Below are 25025 nucleotides of genomic sequence, written 5' to 3' on the forward strand. Positions count from 1 at the left end.
ATGTCATGGCCATTGATTTCCATATAGTCCTCCATAATGTTCCAATCAAGAAGGTTTTGTGCTTTATCTTTTTCTAAAGACAGCAAATAGGGAGAATCCTGAATTGTAAAATGTCCCAGTAGCTACTCAGCCTTTTCTACACAAATACCTCTTATCCTGCTGTCCCCATCGACATAGTACTATGTTATTGATAGTTTGACTAAGAAACAAAAAAATACCTTCCAGCTAGCCATTTTGGCTGAGGTCTTAAGTTATTACAAATCGTATCATAGCGAACTTGGCCCATACTTATATGGACTAGAAAACACTGCAGCACGGATCCATTGAGACTAATCACGCCAATCATAGTGCTTATGATTAGATTTGAATAAATTTAAACCCTTGTCCTAATGAGGACATTAGAGCTTAAACTGAGAAAATATGTAAGAATCCGTGCGAGCATGTAATAGTTCCACATCGGTTGTTCACTAGATAGATCTTGAGAACTTATACAGGGCCAAAGAATCCAAAAAAATCTTTCAGCTAGCCATTTTGGGTGAGGTCCTGAGTTGTTACAGTTTGTTCTAGTCCATAACTTTCAGATCATGTCATTTCAAGCTCTCCGGCCACTCTTTTATGGAGTGCATCATACCATCCATGCTTAAATTTTGATGACAGATTCAAATTAAATCCCAAGTTGTTCTTTTCAAAATCAAACACACCTGTGATCCATGACTTTATACATTGTCTCACAATTTGTGTGTTCCATTTAACTTGCTTCTACACAAACAGAAAGTTCACAAACATAAAAATAAAAGTTGCCTATACATAGAGATGCACTACCACTCTCAACATATTGAATGTTTATGTGGAAAATATGATATTTTCAACCCTAGATAAACTTTATCATCTAAAATCATTTGAAATTTTGATCTGCTGCAAGGAAGTTCATGAAGAAGGGAAAAAAAAGGAAAAAAGAACTGAAGACCTTTCCATGAAAATAAAAAAAATTTCATAAGAACTAGTTATAAGGATTTCAAATTCGTTGGTTTTCTAATGAACAACCCGACCAAAAAACTGGACCATTCAAGAAAAATAAGTTTCCAAGATGTTTTCTTTTAATACAAACATACCCCAACAACATATCCACCCCTAGCCCCCTCAATTGAATGCTGCCTTTTATAAGAAATTTGATGAAACATCTATATTTAGCCAACATTAAATATTCAGCACATGGCTTTATCGTCACAATCCTAATGGCAACAATCTACTTCAAAGAAATATTGTCCTCACTAGCAAGACCTTTCATCTTATGGCTCTAAACAAACTTAATAACCAGGGCAATTTAAAGGTTAAGCTAGCAATTTCCTCTATTTCACCTTTATTTCCCTTTTAAAAACAAATAATCGTAAATAGTTTCTTGCAAACATCAAGATCACAACTTACCATAATCAAACACAAAATGATTGTGAAGGACAAGAAACGCTCTCAAGCGAACATAATGTTAGCACGAACATGGAAGTGCATTTTCAAGATAGGAACAAAAGGCAAAAAAAAAGAGAAAAAAGCAAAAAAGCAAAGATTATCATCCAATGTGAAAGATAGGCACAAAAAACAAAAAAACAAAAAGGGAAAAGAAAAAAGAAGAAAGATTACCATCCAAGATGAAAGATAGGCACAAAATTTCTTTCTCAATAAAACACATCCATGATTTAACATGTCTTACTCCATGTCTTCATGCATTATTAATGGCAGAAGAAACCTAGGTTTCATGTATATTATTCTTGAATGAAACTTAAGGGGTACAGAGTTTATTAAATAAATAGTGCGGTAGGCAAGGAGATTTAAATATCTAATACAAGTTATGGAGCAGACGTTGAGGGGTTCTCAAGAAAAGTATTCCTGGAGCAACCATATCTAGTATAATTAACAGCAGCTGTATGATCTCATATTTCATTTGCAACTGCTTGGAACGCTCTCAGGAATACTCCACAATTAATGCGGATCTCCGGCTTACTCCACAATTAATGCGGATCTCCGGCTTACTCCACAATAAATGCGGATCTCCGGCTTACTCCACAATAAATGCGGATCTCCGGCTTACTCCACAATTAATGGAGGTTGGCCTCCACTAAGCTTGTATTTTCCATTAATCTGATGGAAGAAACAAATCAGAAAAGATTGAACAGATAGAGCGACATTATGTAGACACAAAATAATGCAAAGATTCGTCCATACCACAAAATGTGGGACTCCTCTAATGCATGAAGAGTATTTCTCTAGTTCTTCATAAACCTTTCGTAAAAGTTAATCAAATAAGGATAATTAGGATAATTATACTGGATAAAGAAGAAAACACAAAGTGAAAAATTATAGATGCTGATGATAAATTGGTCATTAGAGAAATGGAAAAAAAACCTCCTCAAGCCCCTTCCTGGGGTCTTCAAGCAATTCTGCTGCCCCACCTATGCCAACCTTTCTAGCAGCATCCAAAAGAACTTCCCTGCATATCATCATTTTTGATGATAAACCTTTGTGAGTACAGTAGATTATTTTAAAACATCAGTTCCATAATTACACTCTTTTGTAATAAATGATGTCACAATCAATTTGTCCAAACCAACATAAATCTTTAAATGAGCAAACCATCTTAATGTTGCTTAATAAGAAGCCTCTTTTGTAGAGAGAGGAAGAGAGGCCTTAATAATCAAGTATAGTTATTCAGAATGACATTCTATTTTCTAGTTGGTTTTTGAGAATGTTAAAGCTCTTTCAAAAGGCGATCAGCTTCCACTATATGACACCTCAACTTGCAGGTCATTCCCCACTCCTATGAATATAATCATAACCATCATTACATGCATATATGTGCTTCCTTTGGTGCACGTGTAATGGTTCACAGAGCGATCACTAGTTTCTTGCATCATTGAGAAATCTCATGCTTAACAAGCTGCTAAAGAAAAAAAAAAAAAGCAATTTGGCACAATTGGAAGTGTAAAAGTCAACTTCAAGTGGAAATTATCATTGAGAAGAGAAGAAGAGATGCATCAAGACCCAATATTAACTCTTCTAACAGCATTGAAGCGACATGCTCAGTATATCTGTGAAAAATAGCTCATAAATAACCAACTGAATTTGAGTAACTTCTTCTATAAGCATGTGCATGTTTGACACTGTTATAGACTCTTAAGTGGTTAGCCACACAATAAAGCAGCAATATCTGTCACAAGTTTGAATAGCAATGAACTTATTCATGGCTCATCACAGCATTTTATTTTCGTTATCTTGTAATGATATATTTATAATAGCCCAAACATATTATAAATACTGAAAAGTTTGCAACCACACAACAGGTTCCCCTGTACGGCAGAAAATATCTACATTAATCCTGTATATACCTACCGGTCTCCAATATACTTTCCCTGACAACAATAATTGTAGAATAATTCTTCGACTAGAGCATTTTGCTTATCATAGCCCTGACGTGCAGCAAATGTTATGAGCCTGTGACTATCCAGTGTATTTCCACTGCAGCAAATATCTCTATCAGCAAAATTGATAGATCGATCTGTACTCAATACTCGTGAAGCTCTGAACCAATATGCAGTAGACTTACGTTAGTCCGGAAGTGTCATATTCAAGGCCAAGATCCCGAAATACCTGAAAAATTCAATCAATGAAATCCATGTATTGACCAGTCTTTTAAGTATTTCTGATGAATACCAATCCAAGGCATGTGAAAAGGACCTTTGTAATCCTGGATATGATATGTTCATATTGATCAGCTCCAAACTTCTGCTTTATCTTATCACACTTTTTTATACCTTCTCTAGGTGCAGAAGGGTCAAGGAGAAATGGATGCCATCGTACCTGCCAATTGGAACAAAAGAAGAAAAAAAATTGCGAACAGCCAAGCATTGGGAAGAAGTATCCATGTTAATCACAGAGTTCAACTATGCATATTCAAAAAGGAAAAAGGACAACCTCAAAATCAAAATGCTCCTTTGGGAGCTCCATAGCTTTTTCAAGGTTCTTCTTACCCACAAAACACCATGGGCACACAGTGTCTGAACTAACATCAATTTGCACGAGTTTCTTTGCATCCGATGTGTTTGCCATTGCTGTTATGCACCTGAAGTACCTCAAGATTCGTAAAATTATATCTCAGTTGTTATCTTTTGCTTTCTTAGATAATCTAAAATATTTTGATGAGACCTAAGTACTTCAAGAAGTTATCAGTATCAGTTGACAGTCAATATGATTAGTGCCACCGAAAAAACAAAATCTCTAGAGTACCAGGGTGCCTGTTCGTTCTGCCAATTGTAGCACACACCACCACATTTCAACCCTCCAAAAAAGGTACGGTACTAAACTAGTTAGTAAAGATACATTCCAAAGCTAGTACCGATATAACTCAAACCATACAATTTGAATAATTTTCCTATATCCTCATTATTATTGCAGCCATTAAATTGCCAATGACAGCTATTATATCTTGCAAGAACAAAATTGCATGTTCCAGGAACTTTTCATATAGAGGAATCCATAATTATAGAATCACATACTTTTTAGCTTTTATTAGATGGGAAAGGAGTTGTAAAGGATGTGAGATCAGTCCCATGCCTTCCTTAGATAGTGTATCTACAAAATGTCTAGAACTACTGACATGTGCAAAATGAAAGATCCCCCATCCCAGTTGCATAAATTTGAGATTAAGAATTTCGAGCTTGAATTTTCAAGGTGGGTTTCAAGCCCTAGCACATACAATGATTTTGAGGGAGTCGTTGTCTACCAGTACTCTCCTCATGGAAGAATGGTTGCCTTAAACAAAGGAACTGCTTAACATTCCATTTTGATGGCTCTTCGACTTTTAGGATCAGAAGAAACTGATAGATCCCAGTTATACTCCACGTCCCAACCCAAGACAAGGAAGGAGAAGTGATAGTTGAACTAAGGAAGAAAGAGAAAGAAGAATATTATTTTCAATAGCTCGGACGAGACCTCTACTAGCTCTACTTTGGGGTGAGAGCAACCCAATGAAACCAAAACAAACATAGATAAATTCACACCCGTTGATAACTGACCACCGAAAGACGGGGCTGTCACTTCGGCTCTATGCTTCCCACGTTCACCCATCGACGCGTTGTGCATGGTTTCTGCCCTTCGCTCCAACATTCTCCATTTCCCCCATCTTCGCAATGGACTCCTCAGTAGACCCATTCCTCCTAACACTGCCAGCTTCTTCTCGATCATCTCCTTCTCCACGTGCATGGCTAGTTGATGCGGTGGTTGTCGTCCATGGGGCATGGTCCAGAGACGCCGGATATCTTGGGTTGGGCTTTCGAACTCGTCGAGGTCGGTTACACCTATCATTCCTCCCCCCTTCAGCCAAAGCCTTGTTCTCAAGGCTTGCGGTTGAGTATTGTTTCTTCAGCTGGTCTTATTCTTCCCAAGTAGCATCTTCCTCTGGTAACGAACGCTAGTGCACAAGAACCTCTTCTACGATCCTCCCTCCACGTTTAACCCAACGGTAATCGGTGATGGCTGCTAGTTCCATCGCAGGATTTCCGTCTTCTCAGATGGGAGGTGGTCCGTTACAGGGTACTTGCCCTTCGCCCATCCTTTGTTTAAGAAGGGATACGTGAAACACCAGGTGTACCTTTGCATCCACGGGTAATGCCAGGCGATAAGCCATTGGCCCGATGCATTTAGTGATTTGATAAGGTCCAAAATACTTCTGGGCAAGCTTTTGGTGAGCTCTCTGGAAGATAGTCTGTTGCCGATAAGGTAGAAGCTTTAAAAACACCCAGTCCCCTTCGGCAAATTCCTCTTCTCTCCTCTTCTTGTCAGCCTGCTGCTTCATTCGACACTGTGCTTTCTCCAAGTTCCCTTTTAGCTCTCTTAGCAACTGATCACGGTCAATCAAGGCTCTATCTACTTCATCCACCGCTGATACTCCTTCCATGTATCGTGTGATTGTAGGCGGAGCTCGTCCATATAATGCTTAAAAGGGGGTCATCCCTACAGTGGCATGATAGATAGTGTTGTACTAGTACTCTGCCCAAGCTAAATGATGCTCCTATGTCTTCGAAAACTGACTGCTCAGGCACCGAAGATATTGTTCAACACTCCGGTTGACGACTTCTGTTTGACCGTCGGATTGCGGATGGTAAGCTGAACTCATGTTCAGCGTTGTCCCTTGAAGTTTGAATAACTCACGCCAAAAGTTACTCATGAATACCGGATCTCGGCCACTGACGATGGACCTCGGCATCCCGTGTAACTGTGCAATTTGGTTGACAAAGAGCTCAGCCACTTCCCCGGCGGTATACGGGTGGAATAGCTCTAGGAAATGCGCATACTTAGTGAGTCGGTCGATGATGACCAATATCACGTTCTTTCCTCGGGACCAAGGCAAGCCCTCAATGAAATCCATAAAAAAATCCTCCCACACCTGAACAGTTACCGGCAAAGCCTGTAGCAGTCCAGCCGGAGCTTGCGTCTCGTGTTTGTGCTGTTGGCAGACTACACACTCGGCCACGAATCTCTTTATGTCATTCTTCATCGAGTCCCAGTGGAAGGCTTGGGAAACCCGTTTGTAGGTTCGCATAGCTCCCGAATGTCCGCCGATTTTTGTGTTGTGGTATTCTTCCATTAGCCTTGCTCCTAACGCTGACTTGGAAGGAATGAGAACCCGATCCTTGTAGTATAGAATCCCTCCTTTGAGTTGGTAATTCTTCATGCGGTCAGGTTCGTCTCTGAGCTGTCGAATCTTGAGCTGCAGGTAAGGAGCTTCTCGGTTGGCAGTCCGTATCTCCTCCCAAATGTCAAAAATCGGCCAACTGAGGGCGTGAAGAGAGGTTTCTTCTAGTAGTCGAGACAAAGCATCTGCAGCGGTGTTATCCTTTCCGGGTTTGTAGATGATCTCATATTCATATCCTAGGAGTTTTGCGACCCACTTCTGTTGTTCTGGCGTACTCACACACTGTTCTAAGAAGTGTCGAAGGCTTTTCTGGTCGGTGCGGATTTGAAATCTTCTTCCTAACAGGCAAGGTCGCCATGTTCGCACGGCCTCCATGATCGCCAGCATTTCTTTGGCATAAGTGGACCATCCTTTCTTCCTTACACACCCAACGCCTTGCTCATGTAAGCTAAGGGCCTCCCCCCTTGGGTTAGCACAGCTCCAATTCCTTTATCTGAAGCATCGGTTTCAATTACGAATATCTTCGAAAAGTTGGGCATGGCTAGTACCGGGGTGGTAATCATGGATTCTTTGAGGAGGTGGAATGCTTGCTCGGCCTGTGGACTCCATTGAAACTTCCCATTCTTTAACAGGGCCGTTAAAGGGGCAGCGATGATCCCGTAATTCTTGACGAACTTTCGGTAATACCCGGTAAGCCCAAGGAATCCCCTAAGTTCCGTTACGGTGGTTGGCTGCCTCCACTCCTTCATCGCTTGTATTATGTTGGCATGAACCTGTACTCCTACAGCCAAGATGATGTGGCCCAGATATTCAACTTGATGTTGCCCAAACAAGCACTTGGATGGTTGTAGATAAAAGTAATGATCTGTGAGGATCTGTAGCGTAGTATTGAGGTGAGACAAATGGAGCTCCCACGTAGCGCTATACACCAGGATGTCGTCAAAGAAAACCAGGATGAACTTGCGTAAGAACCTTCTGAAAACGGAGTTCATGATGGCTTGAAACGTCGATGGGGCGTTACATAACCCGAAGGGCATCACCAGATACTCAAAGTGGCCGTTGTGCGTGCGAAAAGCCGTCTTGTGGATGTCGTCGGGGTGAATTCTGATCTGATGATATCTTGCTTGAAGGTCCAGCTTGGTGAAGAAGCTAGCTCCGTGCAACTCATCCAGCATGTCATCGATGGTAGGGATGGAAACCGGTCTTTAACAGTAACAGTATTCAGCACTCGGTAGTCCGTGCAGAAACTCCAGTTGCCATCCTTCTTCTTTACGAGTAAGACGGGAGAAGAAAAGGGGCTATGACTCTCCCGGATAATCCCGACATCCAGCATCTTGGTGACTTGTCGCTCGATCTCATTCTTTTGGCAGCAAGCATATCGATATGGCCAAACATTGACAGCTGAGGTTCCATTATATAGTGGAATCCGGTGGACAAAAGCTCGCTCCGACGGAAGCCCTCGAGGTTCTTCAAAGAGAGGGGAGAACTTCTGAAGCAGCTTCTGGAGATCACTGGGGCGTTCTCTCATGTCAGGCCCGCATGGTTGCACCTCGGAGCCTCTGATCATGACAGCAAAAAATTGAGTCCCCTCTTTTATCTCTCGCTGTATCCCCTGAAAACCCAAGGCTCGAGCGGGTCGTGCCGGTTGTCCAGAGAGCCCACACTCCTGTCCGTCCTACCAAAACTTCATAGTCATTTGTTTCCAATTGCAGAGCACGGGTCCCAGCTTTTCTAGCCATTGGATGCCGAGGACAACGTCCAACCCTACAAGCGGCAGGGCGTAGAAGTTCACCAGAAATATTTTCCCTTGCAGCTCAACCTCCACTGCCCGGAACATCTCCCGACACTGAAGAATTTCTCCGTTCGCAACTCGGACTCCGAATTGTACAGTGGCGTCAATGGGGAGTTGAAGTTGCTTGGCAATGCGGTCACTCACGAAGTTGTGAGTTGATCCACTGTCAATGAGGACCGTCAGTGGTTGCTCTTGTATTCGCGCCATCACCCGCATCGTCTTCGGTCCAGTCCATCCAGAGAGAGCGTGTAGAGAGATCACTGGTTGCGCTCCTTCCTCGGTCTGGCCCTCGCCATGGAGGTCGAGTTCACCATCACCAACTCCTTCTGCGTCCTCCTCTCGGTCCGCTTCGATTAAGTGCACTTGAGGAGTCTTGCACCGGTGCCCTGAAGTGAATTTGTCATTGCACTTAAAGCAAAGTCCTCGCTCCCGCCGTTGCTGCATCTCCTCCCATGTGATGCGCCAGATCGGTATCGGCGTCGGTAGCCGCGGTGCAAGGAAACTCGGGTTGGGCATCCGTGGGATGTCGGTAAGTCGTGGAGGAACGCTTCGGGTGGCCTTCCTTTTTTGCTCCAATCTCTCCTCCCTCATGCGAGCAACCGTGATTGCTTCTCGGAGTGAGTGTGGCTGCCTCATGTGTACCTCCTTCGCGATCTCTTCCTTTAGCCCTCCAATGAAGGTTCCGATGAGCGTGTCTTGTGGCCAGCCCCAGACTCGGTTAGCCAGCTTCTCAAATTCCTATTGATATTCTCTCACCGAGCCTTGTTGCTGAACTCGGAAGAGTTTCTCGTTAAAATTCATATACTCGTTGGGTCCAAACCGAGCCAACAACTCTCGTTCGAACACCCTCCAAGTAATGGTGGCCCCTTTATCTTGGTATGCTCCTCGTAACCACTGCCACCAGTGGTTAGCTTCCTCGTCTAAGTAGAACGAGGCAGTTGCTACCCGTTGATTGATAGGGACTCCTTGGCCGTCGAAATACTGCTCGGCTCGATCCAACCAAACAATCAGATCATCTCCAGTGAACCGCGGGAAGTCCATTCGTGGATGTCGTTGGACCATCGCGAGTTCCTCCGTCCGTCCGAAACCACCCCCCTTGGTGAAAGAGGAGGGGACATAAGTTGCTCGAACGGCGTCGGCGACTGGGCAATGATCTGATGGTGTCGAATAGCCTCCAAGATCTCAACGAGTCGCCCATCAACCCGCGCCTCCAAGCCACACAGTTCCTCCCGCATGGTACTCGTCTCAGCTTCCAACCGCTCTATTCTTTCCTTGTTTGACATAACCAGGCTCTGATACCAGTTGATAGATCCCAGTTATACTCCACATCCCAACCCAAGACGAGGAAGGAGAAGTGATAGTTGAAGTAAGGAAGAAAGAGAAAGAAGAATATTATTTTCAATAGCTCGGATGAGACCTCTACTAGCTCTACTTTGGGGTGAGAGCAACCCAATGAAACCAAAACAAACATAGATAAATTCACACCCTCCTCCCCTCGCTCCCACTCTCATTGATTTCTCATACAGTGGCCCATTGATAACTGACCACCGAAAGATGGGGTTGTCACTTCGGCTCTATGCTTCCCACTTTCACCCATCGACGCGTTGTGCATGGTTTCCGCCCTTCGCTCCAACATTCTCCATTTCCCCGTCTTCGCAACGGACTCCTCAGTAGACCCATTCCTCCTAACACTCCCAGCTTCTTCTCGATCATCTCCTTCTCCACGTGCATGGCTAGTCGACGCGGTGGTTGTCGTCCATGGGGCATGGTCTAGAGACGCCAGATATCTTAGGTTTGGCTTCCGAACCCGTCGGGGTCGGTTACACCTATCAGAAACAATCTAGAGTAGCAACTAATTCCACAAATTTATCCTGCATGAACCAATTTTTAACAAAAGAGTCCCAATTTGGATAGGACAACCCACATATGCTTATCATAGATAGATATATTCAAATGCTTGTAGTTTTACTTCAAAAACAACTGATCCTATTAAATGGTATCCCCTTTGTCAACTGATCCAATGGCAATCGCAATGCTCCCTGAAAAAATCCAAAAAGGTAACAAGGAAGGAAAACTTAAAAGAAATAAAAAAGGCAAGTTTTTGCTTAAAGAGTTTGGCTATCTATCCCCCTAGGACCAATACAATTGTTTGTTTATTTAATATGAAACCTGAATTATAATTCCTGGCTTAACAAAGGAAAAAGATAATTGATATGATTCCCCGGAAATGACACAACGCAACAAAGTTCTATCCATGGAAAAGACAGCAGTAGTAACTAATCAAACCCCGCGTTTTCTACACAACAAGTTTTTTTTCAGTTATGCCAAATTACCTGCTCTTTTTTTTCAGAGAAGAAAAGAACAGACAAAGGACATTAAAACAATCAAAAATACCACATGTTTGTCTCTCCAAAATCGACCAAATATTTTACCGGGGAAAAAGAGAGAGACAAAAACAGAAGGTAGAGGTAAACAAAAATCTTGTCAACCAGATTAACGACTTTGCTGTCCTAATTTTCAGGGTTCTGTATACAATACAGTATACAAGAAAAGTAAGTTCCACAGTTCCCCAGAAGTGCCCGCTGCTCATACCACAAGCGCGCGCGCGCACCCACGCACGCAAAAAGGAATTCATGATCTTTCTTTTTCTCCACAACATCGAATTTGATCAGACATGCCTCCGTTACATCAGAAAAACCAGAAAGCTTCTCTCTTCATGGTGCTAATTAATCAAATCGATCCCATTTTTCTTATAAATTCGCATTAAAAGATTCCAAAACTAACCAGAAGTCTCATAAAATACCCGTAAAAATTTCTCAAGTTCCTAAAGAGCATAACAGTACGGATACAAAGGTTTCTCGTATTAGAATCACCAGAAAGAATAATAAAAAAAAATACCTCATAGTCATGGATAGAAGGAGAGAAACTATCAGAGATAGAGATTAGAGAATAATAAGAAGATAAAAATCATACCTGTTTGCGGCGAAATCCGCAACCCTGAGAGAAGCTCTTCGCACGATCCTTGCTCGGATGAAAGCCAGGACTGGATTTATTAAAAAAAAATGGTGGCGGTAGCTGAGGAGTCATTGACGCGATCCACCCGTCGCGCCTGAGAAGCACGGAATTGGCCGATGTCAACCGTCGATTGAATGGCTCCTTTTACCTCCTAACGTCTCCACAGAAGTTTTATGCGGGATCCGATCTAACGTGCCTTTGAGCCAACCCAACGGTAGATCTTCCGGTCCGCATACGCACACAACAAACCATCGACGGCAATCCCCGGACCTACCATTATAATGACGAATAAGTTAACGGAAGGAGTCACAAATATCAGGTGGCAGCATAATATTGTGTTCCGATTCGATGATGGAGAAGTAGTGAGTAGTATCTGTCTCATGGTTTGTTGTCATGTGATTTTGGTCTAATTTTATTAAAAGCGCGTTCTGGGATTCTGGAATCTTCGTGGGCCTTGGGGAGGGGACGGACCCTGTGGTTTCGGAATACTTTGGACAATTACGTGCGTATTATCTCGCGATTCGGCCCAAGACTCGGAGCTTTCAGTCCTTCGGAGAGAGATCTCCATCTCTCAAAGTACGTTCGTATCCCTCTTTTGATTTTCCTAATTCGTTCGTCGCTCGCTCAATTCTCGGTAAGATTTCAATGCATCTACTTGTTTTTGGTTGTCGAATTCCTCTTGCTCATATTGAAATTCGTATTGTTTGATTGGAGCCCTAATCTTGGCACTTTTCTTGGCTGGATCTATTTTCTTAGCCGCCATTTCGTGCTTCGAATCGTTTTCTTTGCTTGTGGTGGGGTTTGTTCGTCCTTCTGATGGAGTTGTTAGTTTTTCTTTGATTCCTTGAAAAAGAAACCCTAATTTGTATGTTTCCTACAAGAGATTTTGTTTTTTGATTTTGGCGATTTTATTTGGCCTTCATTGTTCTGTCAGTATAAATTTTATGACTTGTTTCTTCTTTTCATGGATTCTTAGCTAAAGCGATAAATGCTAATTAATTTGATTGCTGCATGTTAATCAGCGATTTTGTTCGGTCCTCGTATTAATTTCACATATTAGTGTTTTTAGGTCGTAAGTTAATTTAAAAGAATGATAAACGTTGGGGGTTTGGGGGTTTGATTAAATGGTTGGTGGATAATTTCTTGGTTCTCAGATCTCTGATTTCTTGTCGGTTGACTGATGTTTGATGATAATTATTTGAAGGTGATTTGGCATGTTAATCATCTCTTAATCTTTGGTTGCTAATAAATTTCTAATGTGGATGGTATTGTTTTTATCCAAGCAAGGTGCTTTCATTGGTGGAAATTTGATTGCGTTTCTATCTTCAGGAATTTAGGTGGTTGTTATAGAAGAAAATGGATATTGATGAAGTCTTGTGTGATGTGCGAATCATAAACCTCCCTTCAAGGAGTGCAATATATGTGTGGGGCTATAACCAGAGTGGGCAGACAGCAAGGAAGGGTAAGGAGTGCCATTTGAGAATTCCGAAGAGTCTTCCATCCAAGCTTTTCAAGGGTACGGGAGGAGAGAACCTGCGATGGTTGGATGTTGCATGTGGCCAGGAACATACTGCAGCAGTAGCCTCTGATGGGTCACTATTTACATGGGGTGAGTCTAGTCTCTTATGCAAACTTCTGTTTGAAGTTTGACTCTAATGTTACTTCTATGATTCAATTTTATGAAGTTATATATGCTGCAAGTGCCATTAGTCATTGAGAACTAAAGGGAATTTGTTGTGACCCACTTTTTTGAGGTGTAAATGAACCTAAACGAAGGAAGCATTTTCTATCTTTAAAATGTGCATATTATGTTTAAGCTTTTAACTGAGAGGTCTATGACAAATACTGTGAAGGGATAAATGATATGAAAAGCAGAAAAATTATCACTGATATATGTAAAGAACATAGGAATCTGACCAAACATATTCAAAACCTTGGCTTCAATAGTTACTCTACGCACCCCATATATGTCTCCAGAGAGGAGTTTGGTAATTATGATGAAGTGGGTCTATTTGGTGCCTCTCTCTCTCGCTCTCTCTCTCTCTCTCTCTCTCTCTCTCTCTCTCTCTTTGAGTTTGCTGGATTACACTATAAATATATTACTGAAACTTGTTTGGCTGAAGATGACTGGCTAATTTTGTTAACGATTTCAAAAAAATAGGCTCAAATGAATTTGGTCAGTTAGGGGATGGAACTGAGGAGAGTAGAAAGCACCCCAAAAAGGTTAAGTTATTGCAGACAGAGTTTGTGAAATCTGTATCCTGTGGAGCACATTGTACAGCTGCTATTGCAGAACCGCGGGAGAATGATGGCACAAGTTCTAATCGTAGACTTTGGGTTTGGGGACAAAATCAGGTGCTTGACTTTTACCATTCTTTTGAAGGATTTTATATTGTTTTATCTAGATTTATGTAGCCTTTCCACAAGCTTTGTGGATCATTAACAAATTTATTCCTTTCCTATCAGGGGTCAAACTATCCACGTATATTTTGGGGAGCCTTTACTCCAAACACAGTAAGCGATTTCTTTAAGTACACCTCTTGGATTCACTGTACTAAACATTTAATATCCATTGACATATCAGACTGAATAACATGCAATGTGCTTCACTAAAACATGGAGGAGTATTCACATGTAATTTATGCTTGTTGTATGGCAATTTTGTTACTATCATTATATCCAGAAAGCTGGCTACTAAGTTCACATTTTTTTATTTTCCATATTTTGCCCAGTGTTTCTTTGTACATCCTCTAAGAATGGGCCACAATGCCATTATTTTGAACTTGACATCTTTCCTCTATCATTGCATATTCCTTTCTCTTTTCATTGATCTTTTGATCTATTAAGTTGTCACATATTTTGATCTATAAAAAAAATGTCTCCTATTTCCAAATTGCATATTTTTTTGCGAATACTTGCTTTTTGGCATGCCAGGTGACTAGTTTAAATCTGTAGGCTGGTTAATCATGGTTGCTAAATCTATATGGAGAGATGCATGGATTGCTTAATTATTACCACCTATATTTTGGACCCTTTGTGCACAGTCCACAAAATTAGAAGGTTCCTGGTTGCTGTGCATGAAATCTTCGGACTGCTGAATTATAACTGATTATTTATTGCATGTACTGAGATGTTGTCCTTTATGAGTACTTATTGTCTTGCTTTTGCATGCAGATAATACGCCAAGTTTCTTGTGGGTCAGTTCACGTAGTGGCTCTATCTGAGGATGGTCTTCTGCAAGCATGGGGTAATTGATGAAAATATTCGTAGGATTTTATGTTTAACTTATCATGGCATTTGGAGTTTAACAGCTGCTTTACCACTTCAAGATAAATAATACCTCTTCATTGATTAATAGTCTATTTATGCTAGAGCATAATGCTGAAATGACTGCTTTGTAGCTAGATACTTTTGAAACACCTCCTCATTTGCCCAGATTTCTAGGCTGTAATATTGCACAAGGATGTACATGTATTTGCTTTTCTTTTTTCTATTTTTAAAGCCAATTTAGGGAAAAACACTGTGTATCCTTACTATTAATTTCATTTGAGTTATTAACTAGATTTGTGTTCCTGTTCTGACAAACCAGGCTACAATGAGTATGGTCAGCTTGGCAGAGGCTTTACTTCTGAAGGACTACAAGGAGCTCGTGTATTGAATGCATATGCGAGATTCCTCGATGAAGCCCCCGAGCTTTTGAAGATCACACAAGTGTCATGCGGGGAGTACCATACAGCAGCAATATCAGAAAATGGCGAGGTGTAAGTCATCTGAAAGGATGTTGGTTTTTGGAGTTATCCCTGCTGTCAGAGATGAGATCATGTGGTTTTCTCGCATGACACGAGTAGCATTATCAGACTCTTGAAAGCTCCCTAAGTGGATACCCAATTTAGTTGGTAGATGAGACACTGCATAGGAAAGGAGTTCAGTTGATTAACTAGTCCTGTGTTAACTTAGTTGTGTGCTCACTCACCAACAGTAGCATTTTCTGCATTCAAGCCTAGAAAGGTTTTTAAAAGGACTATGTAATGTGGGTGGTTGAGGTGATGCATAGTGAAGTTGCGGCATGTGGGTGCATATGTGGGCATCTGTGAAAATATTTAAAAATAAAAAGAATTCATAATATTAGATAAAAGTTGGTTAGAAGTCAGAAATAAATTTCAATGGAAAAGAAGGAAATTCATGCATACACTTCCCTACTTATTTAAGAGCCTTATTTAACATAATATGACATGCTAATGTAAAATGATAATAATATTCTCTATGAGCTATCTCAAATTTCAGGTGCATTAATACTATGATCAAATTGGCAAATTAACAAATATCAACCAAAAAACAAGCAACAGGGATGCTGGAGTTATAATTCAGACTAAAGTACATGTCTAATAAACAAGAGGCATAGTATTTAAGCTACTAATTTTCTAAAAGACTTAAAAGTCAATCTGCTTTTCTTGAGGAAGTGACTTATCATTCATCGTTGTTACAATCCATGTGTCTAGGCTGCATATGAGAGCTACTTGGGCCTATTTAGAAGTGACAGCCCACTATTTAGCCAAGCCCTGGTGCAATGCAGTTACCAGGCTTCATACACAAATGTGGCTGTGTTTGCGGCCACATGAACCACATTTTAAAACATTGAAGCCTAGGTCATGAAGAACTTACCTCCAATAGTGCATTAGCAGGCTTCGTGGGGTCATAAACATACTCATATCTCTATGTAAAGAGTGTACACAAATACATGAATATATGTCTATATACATGCTTATGTAAATTATATATATCTATATGTGTATATGTATATAAAGATAAATTATTACCAAGGATTAAAACATCTTTATGCATGCAAGTGATGCGCCAACTTGGCATTGGCATAGTACATGCCATGTCATACCAGTTCATGGTATTAAGCTGGCATTGTGCCAGTCATGTGCATTGGGAGAGCATGTAGCACGCTTTGCCAACTGGCACTTTAATCCATGGTTATAATCCTTCAGAACCATACTTTGCCAATATTGGTTTGTGTTCCATGAAACTGGTTACCAAATGGTTCAGGTTTGATGGTTACAGATCAGGATTGCTTCAATAGTTATAGGGCTTGACTTGAACTTGGCCTACTAATACTTGATATAATCCCAGACCTGATTAAAATGTTCAAATAGCTAGACCTATGTACCGTCTGATTTAGACTTAATGTGAATTGACTTGAACCCAACTGGACAATCTGATGACAGCTCTGTTAAGGTACATTCATTGTTGTGTTGGCTCAAGTTAGAATATAGGTTGGGCAGGGAAACAGTACATAGATCTAGAAATACGAGGAAATAAGTCTTGTAATGCATGTTTGTCTAGAGCACGAACAAATACAATGGGCCGACATTGAAGGCCCTATCTGCAAATCTTGTTTTCCTTGTCTCAAACAAATCAAACCCATACTTTGGTATGCTAGCAAAGGCCAAGGCAATAAAGAAGAAAGACCAGGCGCAGGGCCAAAGGCAGCATAGTACTCAAGCCGAATCTGAAGCCCTTTTTGAATCCTCTCGCCATTACCTGGCAGCCTCCTCATTGGTAAACGTAAACTAAGCCCCTCCAGTTGAAAGCCGATCACTTGATCCGATCGGGGAGAAGGAAGATTTTTTTCAATCCGCTTAACTCATATCTCTTAAAAGAAAACTAGAAGATGGAAGAATTGCAAAAGTAGGGCTTAAGTTTTTTTTTTCGTTCATTGATTCTCTACATTTCCTAAACTAAGGTATATAGCCCCTATTTATAATACTAGCAAGGTTTCTCTTTTCACGATTTAGGGTGGATTTTTTTTAGTTCGAATAGGACTAAGTATCCTAAAATATATGACTAATAGAAATATTCTAAAAAAAGCTAAACTTTAGAAATATTATAGAAAAAACTAAAATTCTTGATGTAGATCTCTGACTTCTACATCAACTCTGCCTTCTGTTACTTCGTTTGTTCTTTTCAGATAGAAAGCTACGCACTGTCAGATTCTTATCCTAAAAAGAAAGTTTTGGTTTAACTAGACCATTTCGGGGCCTGAACGATAGAATTTTATTGTAATTCAACTTTTTAGTTGTAGATCTTGAAAAACTATCCAATTTTAAAAAGAAAAGATCATCTTAATCGGGCATCGTATGAATAAGTTATGGCTTCCAGAAGTTTAGCTTGCGACTCGGCTTTCTAATGTGGATTTCGCTCTTGAACCTTATCTAGTCCTACTTATAGTGGTCAAAGTGTTCTACATCAAGTTGGGTGATTCTCCTAAATATTTGTAGTGGCTAAAGTGTTCCATATCAAGTTTAGTAATTCTTTTGGATGTTCGTAATGGCCAAAGTGATCCACGTTGAGTCTCGTGATTCTTCTGGATATCCGTAATAGCCAAAGTGTTCCACATCGAGTTTGGTGATCTTCTTGGATACTTATAGTGGCCAAAGTGATCCATATCGATTTTGGTGTTTCTCTTAGATATCCGTAGGGGCCAAAGTGGTCCATATTGAATCTGGTGATCTTCATGAATATTTATAGTAGCTAAAGTGATCTACATCGAGTATGGTGATCCCTTTAGATACTTGTAGTGGTTAAGGTGATCCATATTGAGTTTGATGATTCTTCTGAATCAGAGTTCCTCGTGTTTAAGAGATTTAACTCTTGCTAAATCAGAACTAAAGATGAAAAAATGTTCGCTTCTCCGTCTCGCGATTGAACAACCTGGCATTGCTCGAAGATAGTTTCTACCCTGGCTCTTCTTTTCTCTCGAGTTTCAGCGAACCACTTGTTCTGCTCCTACATTTGGACTTCGTGGTAGGGACGCTTCTTATTATCCTTTGTCGATGATGACTACAGTGACTCCTTGATCTCAATCTCAATAAATTAGTCAATGGAACCAAGGAACGAGAGCTTGGCCTCTTATAAATAGTATCAGGTTCTCCTGCTATTATTACAAATTTGTTGCAGGCATTAACAAGTTGTTTTGCTTGGGCAGCAACTGCAAGGTCAATGTTATCTTGTGTTTTGGAGGCATTGATCACGAACTCATCTTTTACAGGATACTTCTTCAAATGCCAGTAGAAGTCTATGTCTCGATTCCAAAGGTACGGGCTTTCAAGGATAACCTGGCAAACATCCAAAAAAAATGCTTTACAAGTTATCTTGTCAATACCTCTCAATTATGGCGAATTTGAAGGTACACTACTGGGTGATTCTCAACTTGATGTCCTTCTGAATTCAACCAAGAGGATAGGGATGTGGATGAGGCTTAGTCTGCAACCCCAGCTTCTGAACCAGATTTTTAGAGATGAGGTTTTTCTAGCTTTAGGATCTACAATAGCCTCAATGATGCTTTGTTTCATCTGAATCATCAGGCGGAAGAGTTTCTCTTGTGCCTCTAGATCTGCTTCAATTGCTGCCTCGAGTTTTCTCGCCATCACGCTCAATTTGGAGTCTGCTTGCTCAAGCTCATGCAGCTTCTTAACTTTTACAAGATTGGGAGCCACCTTTTTCTTCTTTTTGGATTTTTTGTCCTTCTGTGTCTTTCTCTTCGGCTGCAGCTTGGCGTGAAGTTTCCAACACTTTTTCTTGCTGTGTCCACGGAGGTTACAATGATCACAGTAATTTTTTTGAGTCGTGTTGGCTTACTTCTTATCTTGCTCCCCTTATGGCTTGATTTTTTGCTGTCTTTTTTAAACTTGTCGTCCCTTTTACCTTTCTTAGGCTGATTTTTCTCCTCGATTTCTATGGCCTTCATGCTGGCTTTGCTGATGTCTTCAACTTTAAAGAGTTTCAGCTTCTTTTGGATGCTCTCGTGAGACTTCTGACGTACTTCATGAAAACTACATGATCGTCGATGGATATTCCAAATGAGATTGTTTGCTTGTAGAACTCGGTGGTGTAGTTTTGAACAGACTGATCATACTTCTATCGTAGGTACTGCCACTTGATCCACTGATCCTTCTTATGGTCAATTGGTAAACTATTTCTTGATTATATTCTTGAATTTGTTCCATATCGGATTTGAAACGTTGTTCCTTATGTGCGAATTCCACCAAGTAAGAGCATGGCTAGAAAGATTAAGATGGACGAAAGCTATCTTCTGAATACTTGAGCATCTATAGATAGTAAAGTATGTCTCTAACTGGTCTAATCAGTTATCTAGCTTCTCCGCATCAACAATTTAGTCATATATAAGGATCTCGATTCGAGCCTCAACTTTAAACGACTGAAAAAAGAGATTTTTCGTACCCATAGGTTGCTCATCCTCATCTTGCTCGCTGGATGGTAGATCTTCATTTCAAAACGTGGGTGACAGCTTCACAACAGAAGTTGCTGATGCTTGTGCTGAAGGTATCGCCAATTTGATGATGATCTTGTTGAATTGGGCAATCTTCTCCTCTAGTTGTATGAGAAGTTTCTTTGTCTCATCATCCATCGAGGAAGAACTAGCTGTCATACTCGCCTTTCTCCTTTGATATGCTTGAAGCACGGATAACCCTTCTCGTGATTGTTTATATTGCTTATGCGTCTAGATCATGAACAAAGGCTCTCATAGATATAGAGGATTGGAGCTTTGATACCAACTTGATCTGATTAGCTCAAGTTGGAATTTGACAAGGTAAGAGCATGGCTCTGATACCAACCTGATCTGAATGGAAAGAAAGAAATTTATTTTCGACCGCTCAGATCTCTCAAAAGAAAACTAGAAGATGGAAGAATTGCGAAAGTAGGGCTTAAGTCCTTTTTTCTTTCATTGATTCTCCACACCTCCTAAACTGACGTACATAGCCCCTATTTATAATACTAGCGAGGTTTCTTCTTTCATAATTTGGATTGAATTTCTCTCCTAGTTCGAATAGGACTAGGTATCCCAAAATAAATATGAATAATAGAAATATTCTAGAAAAATCTAAAATTTCTAGAAATATTATAGAAAAAACTAAATTCTTAAGGAGGTAGATCTTGACTTCTACGTCAACTCTACCTCTTCTTTCTTCGCTTGATTTTTATTAAATAGAGAGCTACGTCTGGTCAAATTCTTATCCGAAAAGGAAACTTTTGGTTGACCATCCCGTTTCGAGGCCTAAACAATGAAATTTCGTCCCAATTCAACCTTCTAGTTGTAGATTTCGATAAGTTATCCATTTTTTTTAAAAAAGATCATCATCTCAATCGGGCATTGTATGACTAAGTTATGGCCTTCGGAAGTTTGGTTTGCGACTCGACTTTCCGATGTGGCAGATCTCGCTCCCGAACTCTGTCTAGCCCTGCTCGTAGTGGCCAAAGTGTTCCACATTGAGGCTAGTGATCATTTTAAATACTCGTAGTGGACATAGTATATCACATCGAGTTTGGTAATCCCTTTGGATACTCGTAATTGCCAAAATGATTTACGTCAAGTCGGTGATCCTCCTAGATATCCATAATGGCCAAAATATTTCACATTGCGTTTGGTGATCTTCTAGGATACTTATAGTGGCCAAAGTGATCCGCATCGAGTTTGGTGATCCTCCTGGATTTCCGTAGTGGCCAAAGTAGTTCATATTGAATTTGGTGATCCTCCTGAATACTCGTAGTATCTTTAAGTGTTCCACATCGAGTATGGTGATTCTCTTGGATACTCATAGTGGGCTAGGGTGGTCTATATCGAGCCCAGTGATCCTTCTAGATCATAGCACATGCGCCGTCTATTTTGGATGCAATCATGCTTTTTCATCAAAACAGGATAGGACATGCTGCAATGGGATAAGCTAGCTTCACATATCGCTTGTACTTCAGTGGTTAGAAAAGTAAAATATTTAGGATGAATTTTTAATTCATGATCCTGATTGCTTGGTAAATATCCAGCACCTGATCTGGGAATTCTATGCAAACGGTGTAATTGTCCTTGAAAACAGTCTTTTCAATTGAAGTGCCAAGAGATAGCATCATACGCAAAAATTTGAAAAGCCAGTAGTTCTTGGAGTTGCTAATAAGTTGTCATCATACATCTCCTAGACTTGACCTTGTCAGTTCATATACAGTAATTCCAGAACACAAGTTATTCAAAATTTTGGGTTCATCCTGGCATCTTGTTATTGCGAAACTCCTACTCCCATTGGAGCCTGCTCTGTACCAAGGTGATGGTTACTTTATAAAGTTTCTCTAGTGAGTTGATTTTACAACTGGGCACATTTATTTCAAGAATGTTGCATCTAGCAAAAAGTTATGATATCCGATTATGAAATTGGTTTAAAGTATGAAACAATTTGAGGTGCTGATTCTGGATGTTGATCTAGATGGATTCATTGCTACCTATTATAGATGAGTATACATGAAAAGTTGCTTGATTATTATTTATGAGGATCTCTTTTTAATTACTATTTCCCCAAGTGATGGTCAAATAGCTATATTTCAAGTCTGTTTCTTTATCCTACACAGCATTTCCTGCTTCTTAATTAAAGATGATAATCAGAATATAACATCAGGAATCGTGGTTTTTTTCCTTTTTTTGTGCAAATGTTAGTTACAGATTTCACAGAAATAGAACTGCAGGTTAGAGCTTTTCTTTCCTTGAATCCAACAATAAACCATCCGGTGATTCTTTGATTTTATATGTGCAACACATGATAGGTTGCAATGCTTGCCTTGTTTCATTGATCACTATTTGATAAATTAAAGTTCCATTTTGATCTGCCAACTCGATATATTTCACGCCAAGGTTCCTGATATCATTGAGATTGCACATGTCAAGGTATTTTAATTACTCATGTAGCTTAAGATGATCGGTTTCAAATGTTTTGATGCTGAATTTTGATTTGTTGCTGAGACTTAGGCTACTGCATGATATTTTGAGAGTCTCCATTTACGTCTAGAAGCATCATCAGATTTCATTGTCTTGCCTTCTAAATTGTGGTTCAAAAACAGCTCAGATGGGAAGTGTATTTCTGTAAATATAAGAGCTGGCTATTACTTACCACCTCAACTATGTAGAAAATCTTCCTCTCCATGTTTTTTTCCCCTAACATATGGAAACATAAATTTTCTACAATTTCTGTCATTTAAATACTTGTTTTTCCTTTATCAGTGATTTGTTGAACACTTCATACCAGTATAACAACTGTTGTTTCTAATACCTATTCATTTATCTCCTGTCCAGTTCTACATATCCATGTCCATTCTGACCTATCTTTCATCTTATGAAGCATAGTCATGAAAATAGGATTCGAGTGTAATTTAGCAAGTGTATAGGGAAAGACTGTCAGACAATTTAGTGAATAGCAAACAAATTTCAAATCAATTAAGTTTTCTAAGGGTCTGCTTGGTTGCAAGGGAACCTATGATAAAGGAAAAGAAAATCTATTCAGTGGAAAAGGAAATTTTGATTTTTCCTCATTCTTTGGTTTGTTGGAAAATTTGATGGGTTAAGTAAAAAGTTGCTGCTGCTGCACTCTTGCAAAGTTGAAACTTTGCTTTTAGGTGCCTTTTTTGGTAAAGCAACCAAGTTAAATATCCAACAAATATGGAGCATGAAATTTTCCTGCAAAACAAACAACTAGAAAGCCTTTTGCAAGGGAAACAAGTTTTAACACCTTTCTTATTGAAATCAAACAGACCTTAAGGATTTTTGAAAGCAATATTATCTAGTCAGATTTGTCATTTACAGTATAACAGCGGATTCTCTGCATCTGACTGGCCACCTTGGTCCAAATTTGCTCAGGCAAAAATCTTCTGGATTTTGTAATAGTTAGTATAGGAGTGCTCCAGAGTTTTGATTACATTTGTCTACATCTGCATATTTCCTATTTTATTGAAGTCCTAATGGTCCAATGTGATTAGAATTTTTTAGTCAATTATTGAAGTTGACTGTTGAGCTCTGATGGGGTTTTGCTGTTTTAAGGTATACTTGGGGGCTAGGAAGTATGGGACAACTTGGGCATTGCTCTCTTCTGTCCGGGGATAAAGAGCTGCTTCCAAGGCGAGTGGTCGCCCTAGATGGAATATTTGTTAAAGATGTTGCCTGCGGTGGTGTACATACATGTGCTGTAACCTCAAAAGGTGCCCTTTATGCTTGGGGTGGTGGGCAAGCCGGGCAGTTAGGGCTCGGCCCCCATAATGATTTGTTTTCTTGCATTGCTAATGCATCTGATATGTTACTAAGAAATATTCCGGTGTCGGTTATTCCTAATGGAGTGCAACTCATTACTTGTGGTCATTCTCACACACTTATTTCTATGAGAGATGGAAGGATATATGGATTTGGTTACAACAGTTATGGTCAGGCAGCTAATGCTAAATCTACATATGCCTGGTTCCCTTCACCTGTTGATTGGTAAGCTATTGTCAAATTATCACATTTTCTCTCTCTCATTATGTAGACCATCTAAAGTCTAAACCCCTGAAATATTTTATTTAAGGTGTGTGGGAAAGGTTACGAGACTGGCAGCTGGTGGTGGTCATTCAGCTGTTCTAACTGATGCCTGCTCTCTGAAAGAATTGTGTGAGTTCAGGCTTGCAGAGAATGTGAATCTATCGAATTCTTATATAATTGAGGATGTTGCATCTCGAATTGGTGCAGATGCCCTGGCACGGCTGTGTGAAAGATTGAGGTATGGTCTAACCTGAGAACTTGAACTAGCACTGAATTACTTCTGAAGTTATATAACAAGGCACTCTGCTAAATTAGAAAAAAAACTGATAAAACCTACCTGTTAGGTGATTTCTAAGCAATGGCAGTTGCCAAATTCAAACCTAGTAGCTTGAACAATTTGTACAACATGCATTATGGAACAATGGTATGGTCAGTTACAGCATGTCTGTTTGGTAAACCAACCTAGGCCTCTTCTTTCCACACCCGGCCTTTACCAACTTCTTACTGAAATTGGTGCATGCAATGTAAAATACTACTACCAGGGTTCCCTCTCACACACGCACAATCCCATTGTTGGAAGGTCCCCGTGGGATATTTTTTTGCCCATTTTTTTTCCTGGTATAAAACATGCTGATTGGTAGTTTGGCTTTTGTAGGGAGCATTCGTTTGTGCAAGGCAATTGTCACTGTGAAGAAAAAGAGGACAGCAATGAAGGCTAAGATGAAAGCCTGTGAAGTTAACTCTCCTTTGTGTTATGTAATATTTGTCTTATTCAAAGAGCATAGCGTCTTGCGTAAAATCAGAAAAAGAAAAAGAAAAGCATAAGCCAAGTATGAACAGTCATAATTTATTATCTTGTCAAACTGAACCATGAAAGGTTACCTATGTAAAATTTATTTGAGAAAAACAACATTCATAGGTTGCAAGAGCACCTGTCTGGTTTATGAAGCAGCTATTATTACCCATGGTGGCTAATTGAACTCATGCGCAGAAAATTCAAAGTTTTCCAGGTAGAACAAGTACAGAAGCGGGAGCGTAATCGTGGCTACAAGAGTGACGCTATTCTTTGCATGGTTTTCCTCTCCTTTTTATTATAAGTTTCCGCGGAAACTTAAAACATATTGATAGCTAGAAGGATGTGCAAGCAAACATTACCTCGTTTTCTTTTATTACCAAGTTGCATGATG

At 40.1% G+C, this 25025-nt stretch overlaps 2 protein-coding genes across 5 annotated transcripts; one reads left to right on the forward strand and one right to left on the reverse strand.

The window, feature by feature from the left end:
- Window positions 1–1644: 1644 nt before the first annotated feature.
- LOC103710315 (uncharacterized protein YwbO) lies at window positions 1645–11758 on the reverse strand. Of its 3 annotated transcripts, none has more exons than XM_039126113.1 (9): window positions 11448–11554; window positions 3964–4111; window positions 3727–3849; window positions 3596–3639; window positions 3382–3507; window positions 2398–2482; window positions 2218–2274; window positions 2096–2133; window positions 1645–1971 (listed from the first exon to the last, which is right to left on the reverse strand). In XM_039126113.1, the coding sequence occupies exons 2-9, from the start codon at window positions 4096–4098 to the stop codon at window positions 1926–1928; spliced, it is 654 nt and encodes a 217-aa protein (XP_038982041.1). In that variant the 5' UTR covers window positions 4099–4111; window positions 11448–11554; the 3' UTR covers window positions 1645–1925. The 3 variants fall into 3 exon arrangements, with proteins under 3 accessions (XP_038982041.1, XP_038982042.1, XP_038982040.1); XM_039126114.1 differs by having other exon boundaries at window positions 3964–4120; window positions 11448–11546; XM_039126112.1 differs by lacking the exons at window positions 1645–1971; window positions 2096–2133; window positions 2218–2274; ... (3 more) ...; window positions 3727–3849; window positions 3964–4111 and adding an exon at window positions 8249–10300 and having other exon boundaries at window positions 11448–11758.
- A 93-nt stretch (window positions 11759–11851) lies between these two features.
- LOC103710314 (ultraviolet-B receptor UVR8) lies at window positions 11852–24801 on the forward strand. 2 transcript variants are annotated; one of them, XM_008795982.3, is made up of 9 exons: window positions 11852–12065; window positions 12819–13098; window positions 13651–13844; window positions 13956–14003; window positions 14664–14736; window positions 15079–15250; window positions 23368–23799; window positions 23885–24076; window positions 24494–24801. In XM_008795982.3, the coding sequence occupies exons 2-9, from the start codon at window positions 12846–12848 to the stop codon at window positions 24555–24557; spliced, it is 1428 nt and encodes a 475-aa protein (XP_008794204.2). In that variant the 5' UTR covers window positions 11852–12065; window positions 12819–12845; the 3' UTR covers window positions 24558–24801. The 2 variants fall into 2 exon arrangements, with proteins under 2 accessions (XP_008794204.2, XP_008794205.2); XM_008795983.4 differs by having other exon boundaries at window positions 11954–12123.
- Window positions 24802–25025: the final 224 nt, after the last annotated feature.

This window comes from Phoenix dactylifera, chromosome 4 (genome assembly GCF_009389715.1).
Source record: "Phoenix dactylifera cultivar Barhee BC4 chromosome 4, palm_55x_up_171113_PBpolish2nd_filt_p, whole genome shotgun sequence".
NCBI classification, from domain to species: Eukaryota; Viridiplantae; Streptophyta; class Magnoliopsida; order Arecales; family Arecaceae; genus Phoenix; species Phoenix dactylifera.